Raw genomic sequence first — 17708 nt, 5'->3', positions numbered from 1 at the left:
TAGAAGTCGTCCGACAAGGGAATTATTAACTTCATCCCGCGTTTGTATATAAACGGTGGAGTTCGTGTGTTCATAATCCTCCCCCGACATTCGGGTAAATTTCACTCAACGATGAGCCTCTCAAGTACGTTCCTTTAATTAGACTTTGAGGTTCGCGACGATCAAATTTTCCTACAGTCTGGCGAGTGTCCCGTGGCGTTGCTCAAGGCTGTGTTGTGGTTTTAGTGGGCTCACCTCAGTCACTTTGGAGAAACTGAATGATTTAGTACACCTTCCCATTCCCGACAGACAGACCACCTAGCCCTTGACATAAGATTCCCCCCGAGGCTTTTGATTTCCCGAATACACATATCATTGTCCTTTCAACCGTCCCTGGCTATATACTCACTGGGACTACTCATTCTTTCGGTCATATCAGGGTCCTTTCGAATCGTGGAATGCCGAAAACGCTAATGTCATCGATGTTGGAGGTATGGACATCATAGCGCAACTTGCAACTCGCTACTACGAGTACCCTGTTTGTTCGTCGTATCAGGGTCCTTTCAGATCGTGGGGGGATGGGATCAATTCATGTAGTCGAATTCTCCGGTGGTGCTTCGCAACATCCGAGCCTGCAAATATGAAAAGAGCCTCACCCGGCCTGTTAAATATGAGAAATAAACAAGTCCTTGAACGTATAGGAATTGAATTTGAATTCTCAATTCTTGCACTTATCTTCAAGTTTGACAGTCCGGAGAACGAGCTAAAACCAATACGAATCATATATTTTTTGGTTTCGTCATAGAATAAACAGAACCGAGCACTGATAAATCTAATGGTGGCGTACATACAGAATATGTTACAATTGAACTCGAATTGAACTCGAATATCAATCTGAAATCAAGGCTTGTCCGCCGGGCCGTGGGCCTTACCCCGGCCATTCCACTTGAACATTCTTTCTGACCCGAATTTCACTGATCGATCTCTATAATTTTTTTCAGCGAGTCACAAAGGGCTCCTTCTGGGTGATCTTGATCAGCCTGGTTGTGAGGGTCACCTGAAGATAAAACTTCTGAGTAAGTTCCAAATGAATCGTAAAAAGCTCTTACCTGCGACTAAAATCAGATAACCATGATCGTTGGCGAACTGTTGACCACTCTGGAAGTCATAGTTCTTGGAGCAAAGATATTCCCGAGTTACGTTATATGACAGTTCATCCCAGAATGACCCAATAAATGTGTTTACTCTCAACCTCGGGATTCCATACCTCTCCCAGTCCTCCTCTGGAATTTGGGTCTTTCCACTTTGGTCAAAAGACCAGTAAAAAAATTGGGTGTTTAATGGATTGCAAATGCAGGGCATGTCGTTGATCCAGATGGGAGATAGAGGTGGGACATGCAGATATTTTGGTGAATCACAAGTTGACAGATCAGACATAAAGGTCGCAGTCAGAAAGACACGAAATTGATCAATGCAAACTAAAACGTGAAACATGTCAGTAACAAAAACTAGATATGCATTTTATATGTACCCAAGTCCTCGGAGTTCTTATGGTTGTGGTAGAAAGGGAATGACTGCACGAGGTATGCAGTCCGCAGTTGGTGGCGGTCTTCTGGTGGTAGGCTTAATGAAAATAGAAGTTTCATTTGCCATATGTTGTTTTCCTCCATGAAAGTGAGATCAACAAGTGAAGGGACTAAGAAATGGTTAGAGATGGGAAATTACTCTCTAAGAGCATTACCTGATGTTGAGTACTTGGCAACGATGTCGGGAGTACCAATTAGGGAAGGTCGACAGGACCATACCGGAGATGAGACGGAAGGGAAGTATGCGAGTATTCTGGGTTCTGTAATATCGACAATAGTGCCAAATGTTAGGACGTCATGGTGGTCAAAACCGGGGGCTCCATGGTTAAATCCTGTAGATGATAGGACCAGCTGTAAGAAGTCTGGAATAGCGTGGATGATCTCATTGGAATCGAGCGGTGGGTTGCAGTCGCGTGGAAATGGTAGTGGCCGATCAAAGTAGGACCGCCATTGATATTGAGAACCGGAGAGTGCTGTGGTTATGACGTCATACTGGGGTGAACAAGTCCTCAGATTGAACGTCCACCCAGATGGCGAAGCCTGAATGAAGCTATCTTTAGATTGCAGGAACCGTTACGAAGACAGCTTACTGGAATTGACTTCGGCAAAGTCCCGTCATCTAGCACGTCAAAAAAGGAATCCCACTAAACACGAGGTGAGCTGAGAGAGACGATTATCAAGGTGAACATCCGCACGAGTCTGTACTTCAGGTAGTGGAATACCACCGGCGCCTTCTCGTACTGGTATATGAGAGTCCACCCATCGACAACCTCTAGACACAAATCAGCATCATTTACTAATGTAAGTAGCAGAACGCACCGTCGTGGTATATCAGCGTTGGTATCGTTGACCTACCCACTCCAAAGAGTTGTGTAAACCCAACTCGACTTGAATCGAATCAGGAACGCGGCAAAAGATAGAGATCAAAGCTCACCGTTGAGAAAGAGCAGATTTATAAAGTGGCTCTAATACCTGGCCCCAATATGTCAACCTAAGTGACATTGTCAACCATGGAGTCTTACCCTCTGTACCTTCTCGACATCTCCATCATCCTCGGGTTCAAGTGAAATGACCGTAAACTGTCGATCTCTATATTCAACAATTTCCGCGCTTTGGACCCTTTTCCGGATTTTCACAACGTCTTTCACTCTGTTTCGAAATGGATTCGTGGGCTTCAATTTGACCGAGACGCAAAGCGTCTCCGAGGATACTTCACGCAGGATGAGCGTATCACACATGTCTATCCGTCTGAGCCGTTGTCCTCCACGCTGGCACTGCATGTATGCAACGAGAATGATCGACGACTAGAAGTCTACGCACCAAAGTAAGCCATTGGCCGTCGTCCCTGCGACAGCTCGACGATCCAGGTTCAAGTTCGGCGCGTGTTGGATAGTTGTAATTGTTAATGATGTTATTTGCGTTCGTAAATGACTGGCCCCCATAGAATTGCATATGGGATGCGCCCTCGAAGAAGCGACCTGAAGACATCGTTGCCCAAGGTGCTGGGAGAGGGAAAGATTGAGGGAGTAACGTGTCCTGTGCATGTTCATTAGTTCTGTGCAGGCTGTGCTCAGTCATGCATGCATAGTGTCAACCATGGGAACTTGAACGTCACTTCCAGGGCCTTTGAGCGGATAACCAGCTATCAAGACGTGATACCGAAGATTTCATTTTCTAGCAGCTTTACTTCCTCCAAGCTCGCCTCCGTCAAACCCTCTTTCAGTTTTTCCTACCACCGGATTTATCATCTTCAAAGGCCCGCTGGACTGCGTTCGTACTATCCTTCCGTCCGCAACCCTTGTTTGATCACGCTTGACAAACTACTTGAGAGTCCCAGGTCAGCCTTTCCCTTTCGAAGTTGAGATCCTTCTGGCTCTGGGTCCGTATCTTTACTACACTAGCCTGTATTATCGTAACGAATGGATGATAAAGTTCCTCAGCGGCGTAACTGCTAGACGGGGATGCCAAACTCACAGCAGCAACCACTGGGGTATGTCAAAGCTAGCACCTCCCTCCCATCTCGGTTCTACCGCTCCTTTCTGACTTTTTCCTTCGTGGGCCAATTCACTGATGAATCGGAGTTAACTTATACTCGTTGCTTGCAGTACAAAACCACTCCGAGCCGTTGGAGGGCTTATGTAGGATGGGAGTGCGAGGTTCTCTGCAACAGACGTTATAAGTCGCCGCTCATGACAAAATCATAGTCCACTTACCGAAGAACCCCCAAGCATGATGAGAGCAGGAGGCGAAGAACAACAAATTCGGCTATTTGACGCTCTTTAGGGCAGGCCATCTGGCGTTCCAATGTTCCGTTGTGGTAGGGTCCTGCGGGTCCCTGGTAGAATCATTCATCCCGATGAGTTTCTTGTTCACTTTGTTTTCTTGATGATCTTCTACTTGCGAACCTAAACAAAATTAAAACTTACTTATTTTCCTTTTCGAACGCAGAAGCACTTTTATTACAGCGTGAATCGCTTGTCGTTGTATTTTTATGAATTCGTACCTTACGGTGAGCCTCCGATTCATGTTGTTTCCTTTCCTTTTCCCCTCCTACAAGTCCGCTCCCGCAAGGCCTCGTCCACCTGGCGGTAAAATTGCTTTATGCCGCGTTGGGACCTCATCCACCCCAAAGCGAAGTCTTAGTAGCGTCGACTGAGGCGGAACTGGTTCGGGAATGCCGTGGGTCAGAGGTCTAGCCTCCCCGTTATCTTATCAAGGAACCAAGTAGATAGTCCTTTTTAGAACTAGCTTTTTTTTACTTACTTCTTTTACTCGCACGCTCGGACCCAGAGTCCGTTCATATAAACTGTCAATGCTGTACCGAATAATTAACTTTTTCTTTCTGCCTTTCTCCCCCTTCCTCTGAGCCAAAACCGAGCCCTGAATCTCTCCACTAAATCCCGAGCAAGAGCGAACATTAACAACATATATTTGAGCAAGATACGAGAATCAGTCACTTAAGCTAAGTGTCAACTTCTTTGTTCTACACGAGTTCTCTAGATACATCACGTTCCTGCGGCGTCGTGGTCTTTTACGTTGTATCGTACTTCGAATATTTCGTAGTACTCTTCTTTTTTTTTATCTACCGTTACTTTGTCAGCCATCCGACCGGATCGACCTCAACCGTTTACCTGTCGACTAGACATTCCTGCCGCACCGTCACATCCTATCACTACGCCGACATCCTTCTATCCCAATTTTCAACACAAACCATGCTTTATGGTACCGGCATCGTTCGCCTTCCCCTTCTTCCTCTTTTACAGCAGGTCTTGGTCGGGAACAATGAGAGGAAACCCAGTTTTAGAGATCTTGTGGATACCGAGGTCCTTCTTTTTGTTGAATTTGAAGCCCTCTACCTAGACGAAAAGCATCGACCCATCTGCTCTGATCCCTCTGGCCTCGGATCCTACTTGACTGGCTCGAAAACATTTTGTTTAGGGACAAGGTCGTGATGAGCTCGTTTCAGAACGATTGGGAGTGGGTGAAAGGAGGGAAGATGCCCGGTATTTGTGAGTAAAAGACTATGGTTATACGTTCTGGACCTTTTTTTTGACGTTTGACGTGTTGTCCGATTGGTTCTAGATGGAGGTGTAGGAGGCTTAGCCTTAAAATGTCGTGGCGAAAGACAAGAGAATAGATGCAAATGTCTCGATGTGGGGCTCGTTTGGGTTCACTGTGGAGGTAAGTACATATCTCTCGTATTTCCGTATTGATATCTTTTTCTGATGTCCCCGACTGGTCTACCATGACGGCGAATTGTACAGATTATAAATCTCCCAACGGAGAATAACAAACAATGATTTCTGGCTGTGACACCGGTCTCAAGAGCAAACAGGCGTCTCCGTCCTGAATGCGCCATCGGGTGATGTTTCTTCATGACCCGGAATTGGTTGGAATGTACTATCATACAGAATGCATACTGCTTGGCGTAAAAGCGCCCCTCTCGTACCAGTTCTCATGGATCAAAGTCCTTCATTGAGTCGTTCAACGACCGAATCCGACCCGATCTGCAAAAAAACCCGCACTGGGCCAGACGGGCATGGTTTAGCAGTGACGTGGACACGAAGTTGAAGAACACCTTGAGGGTAACGTAGACGAGTCGAGTTATGAATAAGGAGATGAATTAGTGCTAGACTGCGAGGAGAAAGGTTCGGGATAATTGCAAGCCATGGTAATCTCATTGAGCTATGAAAGACGGGCGCATGAACTCATTGTATGAGATAGCTAGTGACCTTCGTCTTTCGTGCGAGAAAAGAAATGACAAGTTGACGGCGAGAGCATCGAGATTGAATAGTGAAAGCCTGAGTCGTTGCTTAAGATTTCTTCGCGTACTGTCCAGGTTTGGGTAGTGGACTTCTGGTGGTTTTTGCGAGAGTACGTCGTCACTGGCAATATAATGAGATTGGCTGAACTCTGAAGGGATCTTGGACCGTATGAAGATGGGCGTGAATCTGAACAGCAGTGAAGACGTTGAGCTGTATTCCGAATGTGTGAAGACTCTAAAACGCACCAATAAATAAGCTGATGTGACCGAGCCAGTCTGAGCCTCGGTCGACTGTAGCAGAGAAGCGTGGTAATTTCTTACACCGGTGCTCGTTGACGTTTTTGACCACCGTGACCCTTCTCATCAACGAATACCACCCGAACAACATACACAACTCGATATCGAAAGTCAAATTCCTCAACAACATGACAACGCCCTGTGTCCCTCAAGCGACGATCATTCTCAATACCAAAATGCATACACATACACCAGGTCAGAGCGTGCGCGGATCGCTACACTGAATGGTGCAAGCACGTTGCTTGAAGCCTTGAACCAGCTGTTGAGGTTAGAGGACTACAAATGGGATAGGAAGTGTGCTTATGAATGGTTTGGGCTCCAGATATCCTGGTGCTGGTAGGCGGGTGATGGTGCGAGTCAGGTGGATTCGAATTTGGAAGCAGCGGTGGTAGATTTTCGAGGTATCGACACATCATCCATATTTCAGATACCACCCGACTCACCCTCGTTTATCGCATAGGAACCAACATTCTCTGGGGGGTCCTCGGTCAACACTGCGTGTATCCCCGTGCCCAAGTTCTATTCATTGTCCGTTGAGAGTTGAAGCCCACGTGAAACCGGGACGACTGAGCTTGAAGCAGGCAAAAACGACCCCTCAAGGAATTCTGATTCATCACTAAAAGGCTTCACGCCGTTGGTAACGGAAGATGGGGTTTGGAACCATTTGCAGTAAGCCCTGTTTGACTCTCCTCTCTTCTGCCCTGCTGGAGTTCACACCAGGGTTCGCGTTATCAACGTTCAAGCTTCGTGTTGGGTTCCGAATAAGCCGTGTTGCTACTCATAGAAGACGCTAGAACAAATCAAGATCCACACCTTCATCATCGCGATACCTCAACCCACAGGTCGTTCTACACCGCTCTCTCACATCTGTACCGTGTACCGACACCGTGGCGTCTCCCTCTTCACTCCATAATAGGTGTTGCTCAATCCAAATCCTTCTTGAAACTCTCGGAACTCGCGGTCAATATATATCGCCGTGTATGACACTCGAAATAATCAAAGTCGACGGTTGACATTGACGAGCCAGGTAAGTTCCTCAACGGCTCGTCATCCGACTTAGAACTGACCTGTATATCTGAACAGCCTCCTTGGAGAGCGCGGTCGACATCATCGTCGGTGTTCGCCCCAATGGATTGAAGTTCAAGGTGGGAAGGGTTTCTTCGGGATATCCGAGGACGAGGAAATCGGAAACTGGCGGCTGAGAGGGTATTGGAAGGTTGTTGGAAGAAATACAGGCAGGAGTAACCGGAACGAAGGAAAGGATATCCCGGAGGGCAAGTACGGGTATGGTCATTGTGCCTCGTAATAGCTCACTGCAAAGGGCTAGATGGGTTATGCCCTGTTTCACGGCAGTGCGCGAGAGGGTCATGAATTTTCATTCACTCAGCTATATCGACTACCTGGATACAATCGCAAGGTGAATATACGGTTTGAACGTTAGAGATGGAACGGACACGAGCACTGATACACGAAAGTATGTGCTATCGATCTGAAATATCGACTATGGATGATTGTCCGGAACGGCCAGCCTCGACTTGCGAATCTGCTCCGTGGGCTTTTCCTTTGCCCTTTGCTTTTTTCCCGGATGATCCTGTGGGGGGTGGTGATTACCTTGAGACGGTACTGAAAAATATAAATGTAAAATGAGACTCTGACTTTTGACAGTTTTCCCGACCCAAGTTGCCAGTCTTTGTAGTTTTGATTTCGGATGTTTTCTCATCGGGCCAGGTGCATGAAGGTCTCCTCTCTCTAAGGAGTTTTCAGCCCGAATGTGAGGGTTGCCTGAGGACAAAGAGCGCTTCGGAGTAAGTTCCAAAATGACTCGTAGTAAACAGCCTCTTACCTTTGACGAGAATCGGATAACCATGATCATCTGCGAACTGTTGACCACTCTGGAAGTCATAGTCCTTTAAGGAAAGATACTCCCGAAATGCCCTATAGTACGGCTCCAACCAGTTTGACCCAATATATGTGTCTACTTTCAGCTCTGGGATTCCATATTTCTCCCAGTCCTCTTCTGGAATCTCCTTCTCCCCACTACGGTCAAAGGACCAGTAAAATAGTCGATTGTTTAATGGCCAGTAAATGCAGGGCATATCGTTGATCCAAGTGGTGGATAGAGGTGGGACGTGCAGATATTTTGGTGGATCGCAAGTGGACGGATCAGACGTGAAGATCGCATTCAGATAGACGACAAATTCATCGACGCAGGCTAGAATGTGAAATATGTCAGTAACGAAGGCTAGATATTCAAGTTTATACGTACCCAAGGCATTGGAGTCCCGATGGTTGTTGTAGTCGTAGAAAGGGAATGACTGCGCGAGGTATGCAGTCCGCAGTCGTTGGCAGTCTTCTGGTGGTAGGGTTAATGAGAATAGAAGTTTCATTTTCCATATATTGTTTTTCCTCGTGAAAGTGAGATCAACAAGCGAAGGGACTATGAAATGGTATGGTTAGAGATGGGAAATTGCTCTAGCAGAACGTTACCTGATGTTGAGTACTTGCCAACGACGTCGGGAGTACCAACGGGAAGTCGACAGCACCACACAGGAGGTGAGATGGAAGGAAAGTATGCGAGGATTCTGTGTGTTGTGCGATCAACGACAGTGCCAAATGTGACAAGGTCATGGCGGATAAGTTTGGCTGCCTTGATGCGACCTCTGAATGATGAAATCAACTGTAAGAAGTCCGGAACAGCGCGGATGATCTCCTTGGAATCGAGCAGTGGATTGCAATCGGGTGGAAGTGGGGGCAATTGATCAAAGTAGCGCCGTTGAGAACCGCCTTCGCCGGAGAGTGCCGTGGTTATGATATCATACTGGAATGAACCAGTCCTCAGATTGAATGTCCAGTTTTCGCTCGAATGCTGAATGAAGCTATTTTTAGACAGTAGGGGACGTTGCAAAGTTTGCTTACCGGAATTGACAACTTCCGCAGAGTCTCATCGTCTCGCACGTGAAAAAAGGAATGCCACTAAACACGAGATGAGCTAGCTGAGAGACAACCATCAGGGTGAACATCCGCACATATCTGTAGTTCAGGTAGGTCAATACAATCGGTGTCTTTTCGTATTGATCTATGATAGTCCCCGCATCGACAACCTCTAGACGCAAATCAGTACTATTTACTAATGTGAGTAGCAAGACGCACCGTCGTGGTATATCAGCGTTGGTATCGTTGACCGACCCACTCCAAAGAGTTGTGGAAGCCATACTCGACTTGTACCCAATCAGGAACGCAGCAAAAGATGGTAGATATCAGATCTCACCGTCGAGACAGAACAACGTCATACAGTGGCTCTAGTACCTGGCCCCATTGAACATGTCAAGCTTAGCGTCTCCGTCAACAACTGAAACTTACCGTCCATATCTTCTCAACATCTCCATTGTCCTCGGGTTCAAGTGAAACGACTGTAAACTGCCGATCTCCAAACCCAGGAACAATTTCCGCGCTTTGCGTCGTTTTCTGGATCTTCACAACGCCTCCCACCCTGTCACTTCGAAATGGGTTTGTCGAGTTCAATTTGACCGACACACGGTACGTCTCTGAGGAGACTTCGCGCAGAATGAGTATGTCACACATGTCTACCTGTCTAATCCTTTGTCCACTACGCTGGTGTGTGACACAGCAGCATCAGCTATAACCAAAACCACACAAAATTGAGTCTATTACGCACCAAGGTCAGCCATTGCTCACCATTCTTCGACGATACAGGTTCAGGTGGTGGATAGTTGTAGTTGATGATTTGATTTGCATTCGTGAATGACTGGCCACCATAGAATTGCATATGTGATGCGCACTCGAAGAAGCGAGCGGAAGACATCGTTGGGCACGTTCAAGGTGGGACAGAGAAGAGTAAGAAACCAACGTGCTGTGCATGTTCATCGATAATCAATTCACATGTCAACGTCACGTTCAACCCTCGCAGCTTTAGTACCTCCCGAGCCCGACTCCATCAACCTAAGATCCACTGGGTTGTACATTTTTCTTACATCCTTGCCCCTTGTTTAATCCTGTTTTATAAAGTCTTCATGAATTAAATAATCGATACGTACAAAATCGTTTCGAGTCGCGAGGGCTTATTGTAGGATGGGAGTGCGAGGTTCTCTGCAACGAAGATCATAAGTCACCGCTGACACAGATCATCATAGTAAACTTACCGAAGAACGCTCAAGCACGGTGAGTGCAGGAAGAAAGAACTTGAACAGTTCATCGGCTATTTGAGGCTCTTTAGGGCAGGTCATCTGGGTCCCAGTCCGAAACCACACCCGGAGCATCCTGTCAATGTTACGCCGACATCCTTCTATCCCAATTTCAATGCAAACCATGCTCTATGCAGACTACCCACAGGCCATGTAGATCTCCAGAACTCGGGGGGGAAAAAGACCTCGGTATCCGAATTTTCGGTTGAAACCGTCGGAATCCTTGGACGGATTCAGGTCATATCTACCCAAAAGTTGCATGGATGCATGCTATCAACAATGGGTACTTGAACATCAATTCCAGAGCCTTTGAGCGGATAACCAACAGGCGAGATACCGAAAATTTCATTTTCTAGCAGCTTTAGTATTTACCTCTCCCGAGCCCACCTCCAGCTCCTCCTCCCACCGGATTTATCATCTTCGAATTCGTCGGCTGCAGTATGTGCCCCATTCACGACTGCGTCGGGGATGCGTACGTCTCGATTTGTGCCCCAGCAGGCACGTGAGTTGTCGGTGATCTTGCAGAAAGTTCACTCACAGCGAAAGCCACGGCAGAAAAGAGAGCGGATTCGAATGCCGATAATAATATTTTCCCACACACGGACGAATACCATCCTCGGCGATTGCCGGACTTGATCACCACGAGTCTTTGTCGCACCACGCGAAGATCTACCAACGGCTAACGTCGGATACGACTCTCTGCATAGCTCAGATCTGTAATTTCTGGTTCGCGATGCTCTAGTCGACGGCTTGAACCAAACTTTCAAGCATGGCAGGACCAGACCGTACCCGTTAAACTTCAAACTTGTAGATCCCGAAGCTCGGCATAACTACAAGAACTCAAAACAGCCTCTCAGCGCCTTCTACCCAAACCTCAAAAAAGCGCCCTGTGTCAAACTTTATTATCCCTGAAGGGAGGGGGGCGTGGTAAATCGTGGTAAGTCACGGTATAGCTTCGAAACTTCTTTTGAATGATGGGCAAGTGAACTGCTTTTTAGCTTTCCACCACGACGTGCCCCCCGGGCCCCTCCTTCATCGACATCGCAGCAGACACCCTCGCGGCCTCACCCATCTGTCGCTTCAATAAGCGGCCTGAGGCCTGCCTCTCCCCTCGAATATGGCTTCATCCACCCTCTTGGATGGATCGGCATGCGGAATAGTGTTCGGATACAGTACCCTATGTGACCAGGAATGGATAACTGTACCGATGACCGTTATTGCAGTTACGCCCCCTTTGACTCGGATCTCGGACAACCACTGATCCCCCTCCTAGATCGAGTGTATCTTATTCGTATTTTATTTGGGCCTGTTCGGATATTCCATCTATATTCTTAAATTCACTCCGCAGACCAAAACGGGAACGAAAAAACGGGAACGGGAACGGGAACGGGATGGGTAGGTGCTACTACGGTGGTGGTGGTGGTGGTGGTGGTGTTGTTCCTCCTTTCGGCAGTCGGAACGGCGATCAATATTATCAACGTCGTAATGCAGATAGGTCAAGTTCAGAAGGTGGAGAAGGTTCTTATTCCCTCTGATTGGCATGCTATGGTGAATTTGAGAAATGAGCTTGTTGATGGGGTACGTGGGGAGCTGCGGTGCGTTTTTTGAGTTGATTTTCCCCCCCCCCCTGTTGGGTCGGAAATTGATTGATCCACTTCCAGACGAATGACTGTTGCTGGAGTAGTGTTTATCGTTATAACAAAGTCAGTTTAGCTTCTCTAGCTCTCATAACGATACTAACGATACTCGTAGTTTGGTGACAGAGCTTGTTCTGGTAAGAACCGAACTCGACGTGTGCTTTGTAAAATGTGGAGCTCAATTATATTTCGCTACTACAGCTCTCTCGGTGCTATCTGGTATGGGGATCGAGACGAAGATTCGTTGTCGTTCCGGGGGTTTTCTCTCTGACAGCAACCGGTGTGTAATTATTGGATTTCGATGGACAATCCCTCTCAACCTATCCAACCCCCCCGTATACAGTGTTTGGCATCTGGAACGCAATAACACTCTCTCGCATCCATGGTCTGTTCGTGTTTACTCCCATTATCGGAAGCGGAGGACCAAAACTATCTCAATTCGTTATATTCGTGTTTGCCGCACTGTTTTCGAACCTACTTCTCGGGTTGATGATAGGTATGACTCGCTGGAGTCTATTTCGATGGGTTTTTGAAAAACCTTGATTTTTTTTTTACAGCTGGTCGGTTAATCTATATCACCCGATGTGCGAACAGACATATGGCGTTGGACGGGAAGGGGGGAAAGGGCATGTACTACAGCGCTGCTGCTACTGCCCTTATAATTATGTGCGTTCCGGTTATATTCATCCACCATCTTCCGAACCCTTACACAAACCTTGTGATCTCGATCTCCTGGTCCTGTAAACTTACTATTATTAGCCTCGAATCAGGACTTCTATACCATCTCGTTCTTCTCATTTACACAATCATTGTAGCGATAGGCATCACCAACAGCGATAGCCCGAGTGTCTATTGGCACCCAACGAAAGCGTTCGTAACGGCCCATGCGGTGTTTTATTACTCCATGATACAGATCGCTGGGATCGTACCGACATTGATTATCGTCCGGTTTGGGCTAGGGGTTACCGTTGGAGATAAGGATAGGGATGTTCAAGTTCAAGCTGGTTATGATGATGTTCCTGTACGAGATCTTCAAACTGTGTTCGCGAAGAGTCCGTCGGGATATCTAGATGTGGAGAAGGTTGAACAGAGGAGTAGTTTGGAGTCGGTTGGGTTTGAGGTTCCCAGAGAGAGCGGGTTGGAGGCTACGGTGGGGTATGCTCCAGTACACACGTAGCGTTTCCCTCTCTTGTATATTATTTATATGATGTATTATCATTATGTTCATGTTTTCGAGGCCCATGTATGTTTTATAAATAACTCACGAACATCAATGTTCTTCTCGTCGTTTGAATTGTATGATTTTATACAGGGCCTGCGAAAACGATGGCACTTCAGACGCTTTTGTATGATGGTAAAGTCAGTTTATTCTTGTGTCAAGCGGAATTAATCATGATACATCCTATGGTACATCCATTTTTCCCGTCGGCCAATAGCCTACATCCCAACCTGAAGAAGGTATCCACCATCCACGTAGATCGTTTGACCGTTCAGATACTGGCACCCCACAGTAAACAATATCGCCGCCGCCATATCCCTATCATTCCCCGGTCGCCTCGCTGGCAACCCTCCCTTCTTTTCCTTCGGCATCTCACTCTTCTGATCTTCCCCACTCTCCCCTGTCGTCATTTCAGTTGGGAAAACACCTGGTGAAATAGAGTTAACCCTGATCTTGAGACCTGCCTTTGCGAATTCGGTGGCAAGCATTTTGTTGAGTTGGATGGTGGCAGCTTTGCTGGCATTGTAAGAAACGTGGCCTTGAGAAATACGGACGGAGCCAGAGATGCTGCTGATGTTGACAACACAGCCGGAGTAGCCGTGTTGGTCTTCGGTGGCTTTTTGAAGGAGAGGGAGAAAAGCGGTAGTCATGAGGTAGGGACCGACGACGTTTGTGGCGTAGATATCCGTCCATTCCTCGACGCTGGATATAGACGTTGATAAGCTTGTTGTAGAAGGGGTGGATAAAACTAAAAACTTACGCTGTCGGATCGAAGAGGGCCTCTTTTAGCTGCTGAGCGGTCTTCTCCCCGTCGAGATCGCCCTTACCACGTGCAACTCCGGCGTTGTTGACGAGAATGTGGAGACACTTTTCGCGCGACTCGATCTCCTTGTAGAGTTTCCTGAGTAAAAACCAATAGGTTAGCACCAAAGCTAGAATAAGAAGGAAAAAAAGAAGAAAAAAACTCACTTGACACCCTCCTTATCCGACACATCACCCTGAAGCGGAATAATCTGACCAGCAATGTCCTTTCCATAAGTCTCTGCAACGCGATCCAGCTTCTCGGCTGTACGCCCAACGACATACACTTTGACACCATTGACAGCGAGAGTCTGTGTTATCATCAGGCCAATGCCTGAACCACCTCCCGTCACCAAAGCGACTTTGTCCTTGACGTTGAAGACATCTCCAATGCGGAGATCGGCGTTGTTGTTGGACATTTTACTGTACTTGCTAGAGGTGTAGAATCGATATGAGATGGGGGTTTGTGGACTGAATCGAAGTAAGGGAGAGAGGTGGAGGGGTCTGGTATTTGTAAAGGAAAGGAAAGCGTAGCGATTGACGTCACATTGGCGGTTTCGTCCAACGTTGCGTATAGCGCGCGTCAGAGGAGTCATTTGTGCAAGTTGAACGTCGTCGTTGTCGTCAGCGAGGCCAAATGAGGTTGGGTGACGTCGATGGATGTGTGTTGGTAAGGGAAAGGGGAATCTGGGGCTTTCTACAGTTTTCCTGAGCGGATGCCTGAATAAATAAAGGTTAGCGAAGGGCCTACGTCATAGTCGGTGACATTGAGCAGGACATACCACTTTCATTGGATTTAGTACCGTTTCGACTCTATGTGCCATCGAAAAAAATAAGAACAGTGGATGAAGGAACGCGTCAAGAAGAGCTCGCGTGTTTGGCTGAGTTTGACCACATTGGTCAACATCACTCACTCTGTATGTCTTGTTGGCTCGGGTAGTTGCAGGAGAGGTTGACTGGGGCGTTTTACTTGCTTACTCTGCATTGTTGAACAAAGTGGGGCTCAAACATCCCCACTTAGGTTCACGCCCCGTCAAGGAAACTTTGTTTTCCCCTCCACAGTTCATCTAGTGACACACCTTCAATTTCGCAAATTTTCAGCCCCACCAATGCCCGACTATGTTTGCAAAATCACTCCGAGGTTCATAACCTAGAAAAACTCCAATCTTTCCAACGTACGCTTGAACGACCTCCCTCAATATCATATGGATACGAACAACCGAGAACCCCATCAAGTTCAAATCTTCACTCACGACTCACCACATCCTCCTCTGGCTGAACAATCGCAGAAAAATCTCGACTAATCACCAGGAATGGCGCATCGGAGGAGAAGATACGACACCGAGGTCATGCCTACCTTACCACAGGTGCTTCAATTACAATTCAGTTACCTACCTGGTTAATTCGTCCTACCATTCTTACGCTCCGCATTACATTTCCGCGCAGCGCTTAGTCAATATTCAATCCTGAAACAATTGCCAACTTGTACTCCGGTGGGCTTGATACTCCTGATCACGTTGGTTGAAGTTGGCTCGGATATATTCTCCTTGATACGAGTCAACAAACTCCTTCACAAACTCCTTTTTGCCACGGTTTGATTCCACAAATTGGGTGCCTGAATTATAATATCGTAACCCAGGAAAAAACTCCAACTTTCCTATCCCACCGACCTCCGAGGTGCTTTCATATTCTAATCCGCTCGCCACCTTATCGTCCGACAAAGCCTCGTTTTCGAGTCGCATGGAAGACCTTTCCATCCATCTTCTCGAATTCATCTCCGTAGCTGGATCCGTCTGAGTCGTGACGTGCGCCGGGTTGGGATGAGTATAGCTGTGAAGAAGCTTCAGCGAGATATGCCTTGTTCTCCGGAGTATCACTCAGTTGATTTGGACGAGCGAGATCATTGATCGGAAGCGCTGGAAGTAGGTTCGATCTGGTCTTGTTGTACACTCGGAAGGTTCAAACGTTTATCCCCGGGCCGAGTCAAATCTTCACGCCCGTCGATCCGGTTTCTTAAATACGTTCTGTCGTGGAAACCATGGTTCAATCCCCTCTGGAAATGCGAGAGTCGGAACGACAAGAGTTTTACCGTGTAAGATGTATTCTGAATATCTATGGTAAATTCTAACGCATCCCAGATCATGGAGAAACAGCGCACGATGGCGTGTTCAGGATGGAGACCCCTGTGATATCAGCGAACCACGCCCGTTGATCTTTCGGAGATGCCCAATCCTCTGTGTGGCCTATTTCCCATGTCAGTCTACGTGCTACTCGATTTTGAAGCGAACTCATACCGCCGAAGAAAGTCTGAAAGTGCATCCCTTTAATGGTCGCCATTTCCGAGTCGCGAAACGATAGTCTTTGGATAGAAATGACGGAGTGGCCGTTAATCCAGAGCTCTAACTCTCCTGTAGGATACGTATTCAAGTTCGGTTGGCGAACAGCGGGGAATGATATTGGGAAATCCTTACCATCTTCTTCACCGACGGTGTTCATTTTCAATCGGAGAGCTATGCACACCCATGTTCCTTTGACAAAAGTGAAGGATCCGCGGCCTACGGAGAAACCGTAATCGTTGTTTGCTCTTGAGACAGGTGGTACGGCCAGAAGTTGCTTTTTGTTGTTCTCAGTTGGGGGGAGGTATGTGTAGAGCTCACCGGTTCCATTCTGTCTGTACACCAGTGCGGGGGATGAGAAGATGTATATACGGGGATACGCGTATGGACTTACCTCCACATCAACCTCACATCGAAACATTTACATCTATTCTCTTGTCTTCCACCGCTACATTTGTAGGCTAGATCTCCTACACCGCCGACTACATAGAGCCAAAAACCAATCGGAAACTCGTTAAATATTTAAAAGTTGAGATAATCATAGGATTTACTCACAGATACCGGGCAACTTCCCTCCCTTCACCCATTCCCAATCGTTCTGGAACATTACTCGGTAGCTCATCAACACCTCTTGTCCCGAGACGAAGTCGTTTGGGCCGGTTAAGTAGAATCCGAAACCTCCAGGGATTGGAGCAGATGGGTTGATGCTTCCTTTTGGGTAGAAGGCTTCGAATGCGTGTGTTGGTGGAGGAGGGAGCTGGAGCCGGCATGTTTCGTCTTCCCCTTTTTCTTGTTCTTCGACAGACTGAATCAACTCTACCGACGGTGACAATGACGACATTTGCTCTTGCAACAGTGGACTTGGTGGGGAAACGATGGGAGGAAACCCGGTTTTGGAGATTTTGTGGACACCGAGGTCTTTTTTTGAGTTCTGTAGCTTGACGTGGGTCAGCCTCCATTGGTAGGCTTGACATAGAGCATGGTTTGTGCTGAATCCGTGGTGGAAGTTCGGGAGAGGGATGGAAGGATGTAGCATTGACAGGGGTGTGGTTTCGGACTGGAACGCCGGATGACCTGCCCTAAACCCTCAACTAGCCGATTGTTCAAGCCTCCTGCTCTCACCGTGCTTGAGGGGTGCTTCGGTAAGTTTACCATGATTTTCTTGTGAGCGACGAGTTATAACCTTCGTTGCAGAGAAGCTCGCACTCCCATCCTACATAAGCCCTCTAGTGGCTCGGAGCTCATGGATACCTCTGATCAGTGAACTTGCCCACGAAAGAAGAGTCAGAAAGGAGCGGTGAAACCGAAATAAGCGGGAGGCGCTAGCTTTGAAATACTCCTGTGGTTGCTGTGAGCTTGCCATCCCCGTCTAGCAGTTACGCCGCTG

At 47.4% G+C, this 17708-nt stretch overlaps 5 protein-coding genes across 8 annotated transcripts; 1 reads left to right on the top strand and 4 right to left on the bottom strand.

The window, feature by feature from the left end:
- Positions 1–950: 950 nt before the first annotated feature.
- E1B28_010595 (uncharacterized protein) lies at positions 951–3053 on the bottom strand (the record flags this gene model as incomplete). Its single annotated transcript, XM_043155571.1, has 10 exons — positions 951–1036; positions 1089–1457; positions 1511–1675; positions 1721–2105; positions 2156–2209; positions 2261–2337; positions 2385–2452; positions 2500–2537; positions 2588–2833; positions 2886–3053. The coding sequence occupies 10 exons, from the start codon at positions 3051–3053 to the stop codon at positions 951–953; spliced, it is 1656 nt and encodes a 551-aa protein (XP_043008042.1).
- Positions 3054–7550: 4497 nt separating this feature from the next.
- Positions 7551–9978, bottom strand: E1B28_010594 (uncharacterized protein). Of its 2 annotated transcripts, none has more exons than XM_043155569.1 (11): positions 9803–9978; positions 9487–9738; positions 9395–9432; positions 9277–9344; positions 9153–9229; positions 9043–9099; positions 8614–8992; positions 8393–8563; positions 7970–8338; positions 7783–7908; positions 7551–7717 (listed from the first exon to the last, which is right to left on the bottom strand). In XM_043155569.1, exons 1-11 carry the CDS (start codon positions 9947–9949, stop codon positions 7608–7610), a joined length of 1794 nt encoding a protein of 597 aa, XP_043008040.1. In that variant the 5' UTR covers positions 9950–9978; the 3' UTR covers positions 7551–7607. The 2 variants fall into 2 exon arrangements, with proteins under 2 accessions (XP_043008040.1, XP_043008041.1); XM_043155570.1 differs by having other exon boundaries at positions 9487–9763; positions 9823–9978.
- Positions 9979–11813: 1835 nt separating this feature from the next.
- E1B28_010593 (uncharacterized protein) lies at positions 11814–13142 on the top strand (the record flags this gene model as incomplete). The annotated part of the gene is made up of 6 exons (XM_043155568.1): positions 11814–11923; positions 11990–12031; positions 12081–12102; positions 12167–12245; positions 12309–12461; positions 12523–13142. The coding sequence occupies 6 exons, from the start codon at positions 11814–11816 to the stop codon at positions 13140–13142; spliced, it is 1026 nt and encodes a 341-aa protein (XP_043008039.1).
- Positions 13143–13317: 175 nt separating this feature from the next.
- On the bottom strand, positions 13318–14860 carry E1B28_010592 (uncharacterized protein). Its single transcript, XM_043155567.1, has 4 exons — positions 14768–14860; positions 14154–14705; positions 13945–14085; positions 13318–13886 (listed from the first exon to the last, which is right to left on the bottom strand). Exons 2-4 carry the CDS (start codon positions 14579–14581, stop codon positions 13403–13405), a joined length of 1053 nt encoding a protein of 350 aa, XP_043008038.1. The 5' UTR covers positions 14582–14705; positions 14768–14860; the 3' UTR covers positions 13318–13402.
- A 651-nt stretch (positions 14861–15511) lies between these two features.
- Positions 15512–17391, bottom strand: E1B28_010591 (uncharacterized protein). 3 transcript variants are annotated; one of them, XM_043155564.1, is made up of 7 exons: positions 16877–17391; positions 16716–16803; positions 16457–16656; positions 16280–16393; positions 16144–16228; positions 16075–16089; positions 15512–16009 (listed from the first exon to the last, which is right to left on the bottom strand). In XM_043155564.1, the coding sequence occupies exons 1-7, from the start codon at positions 17355–17357 to the stop codon at positions 15886–15888; spliced, it is 1107 nt and encodes a 368-aa protein (XP_043008035.1). In that variant the 5' UTR covers positions 17358–17391; the 3' UTR covers positions 15512–15885. The 3 variants fall into 3 exon arrangements, with proteins under 3 accessions (XP_043008035.1, XP_043008036.1, XP_043008037.1); XM_043155565.1 differs by having other exon boundaries at positions 16075–16228; XM_043155566.1 differs by having other exon boundaries at positions 15512–16089.
- Between the last annotated feature and the right edge of the window lie 317 nt (positions 17392–17708).

The sequence above is a fragment of the Marasmius oreades genome, chromosome 6 (assembly GCF_018924745.1).
Source record: "Marasmius oreades isolate 03SP1 chromosome 6, whole genome shotgun sequence".
NCBI lineage: Eukaryota > Fungi > Basidiomycota > Agaricomycetes > Agaricales > Marasmiaceae > Marasmius > Marasmius oreades.
This window is presented reverse-complemented; position numbering and strand designations above follow the sequence as displayed.

Bases quoted from the DNA above. Each gene is read 5' to 3' on its own strand.
- E1B28_010594 (XM_043155569.1), bottom strand. From the start codon at position 9,949: ATGTCTTCCGCTCGCTTCTTCGAGTGCGCATCACATATGCAATTCTAT. The intron at 9,230-9,276 runs GTGCGTCTTGCT...ATTTGCGTCTAG, and splicing joins AACGCTGATATACCACGACG to AGGTTGTCGATGCGGGGACT. The intron at 7,909-7,969 runs GTAAGAGGCTGT...CTTTGTCCTCAG, and splicing joins TTATCCGATTCTCGTCAAAG to GCAACCCTCACATTCGGGCT.
- E1B28_010592 (XM_043155567.1), bottom strand. From the start codon at position 14,581: ATGACTCCTCTGACGCGCGCTATACGCAACGTTGGACGAAACCGCCAA. The intron at 14,086-14,153 runs GTGAGTTTTTTT...GTTTTTACTCAG, and splicing joins TCGGATAAGGAGGGTGTCAA to GAAACTCTACAAGGAGATCG. The intron at 13,887-13,944 runs GTAAGTTTTTAG...GTCTATATCCAG, and splicing joins GCCCTCTTCGATCCGACAGC to CGTCGAGGAATGGACGGATA.
- E1B28_010591 (XM_043155564.1), bottom strand. From the start codon at position 17,357: ATGCTACATCCTTCCATCCCTCTCCCGAACTTCCACCACGGATTCAGC. The intron at 16,657-16,715 runs GTAAGTCCATAC...ACTGGTGTACAG, and splicing joins GATGTGAGGTTGATGTGGAG to ACAGAATGGAACCGGTGAGC. The intron at 16,229-16,279 runs GTATGAGTTCGC...CATGGGAAATAG, and splicing joins CTTTCAGACTTTCTTCGGCG to GCCACACAGAGGATTGGGCA.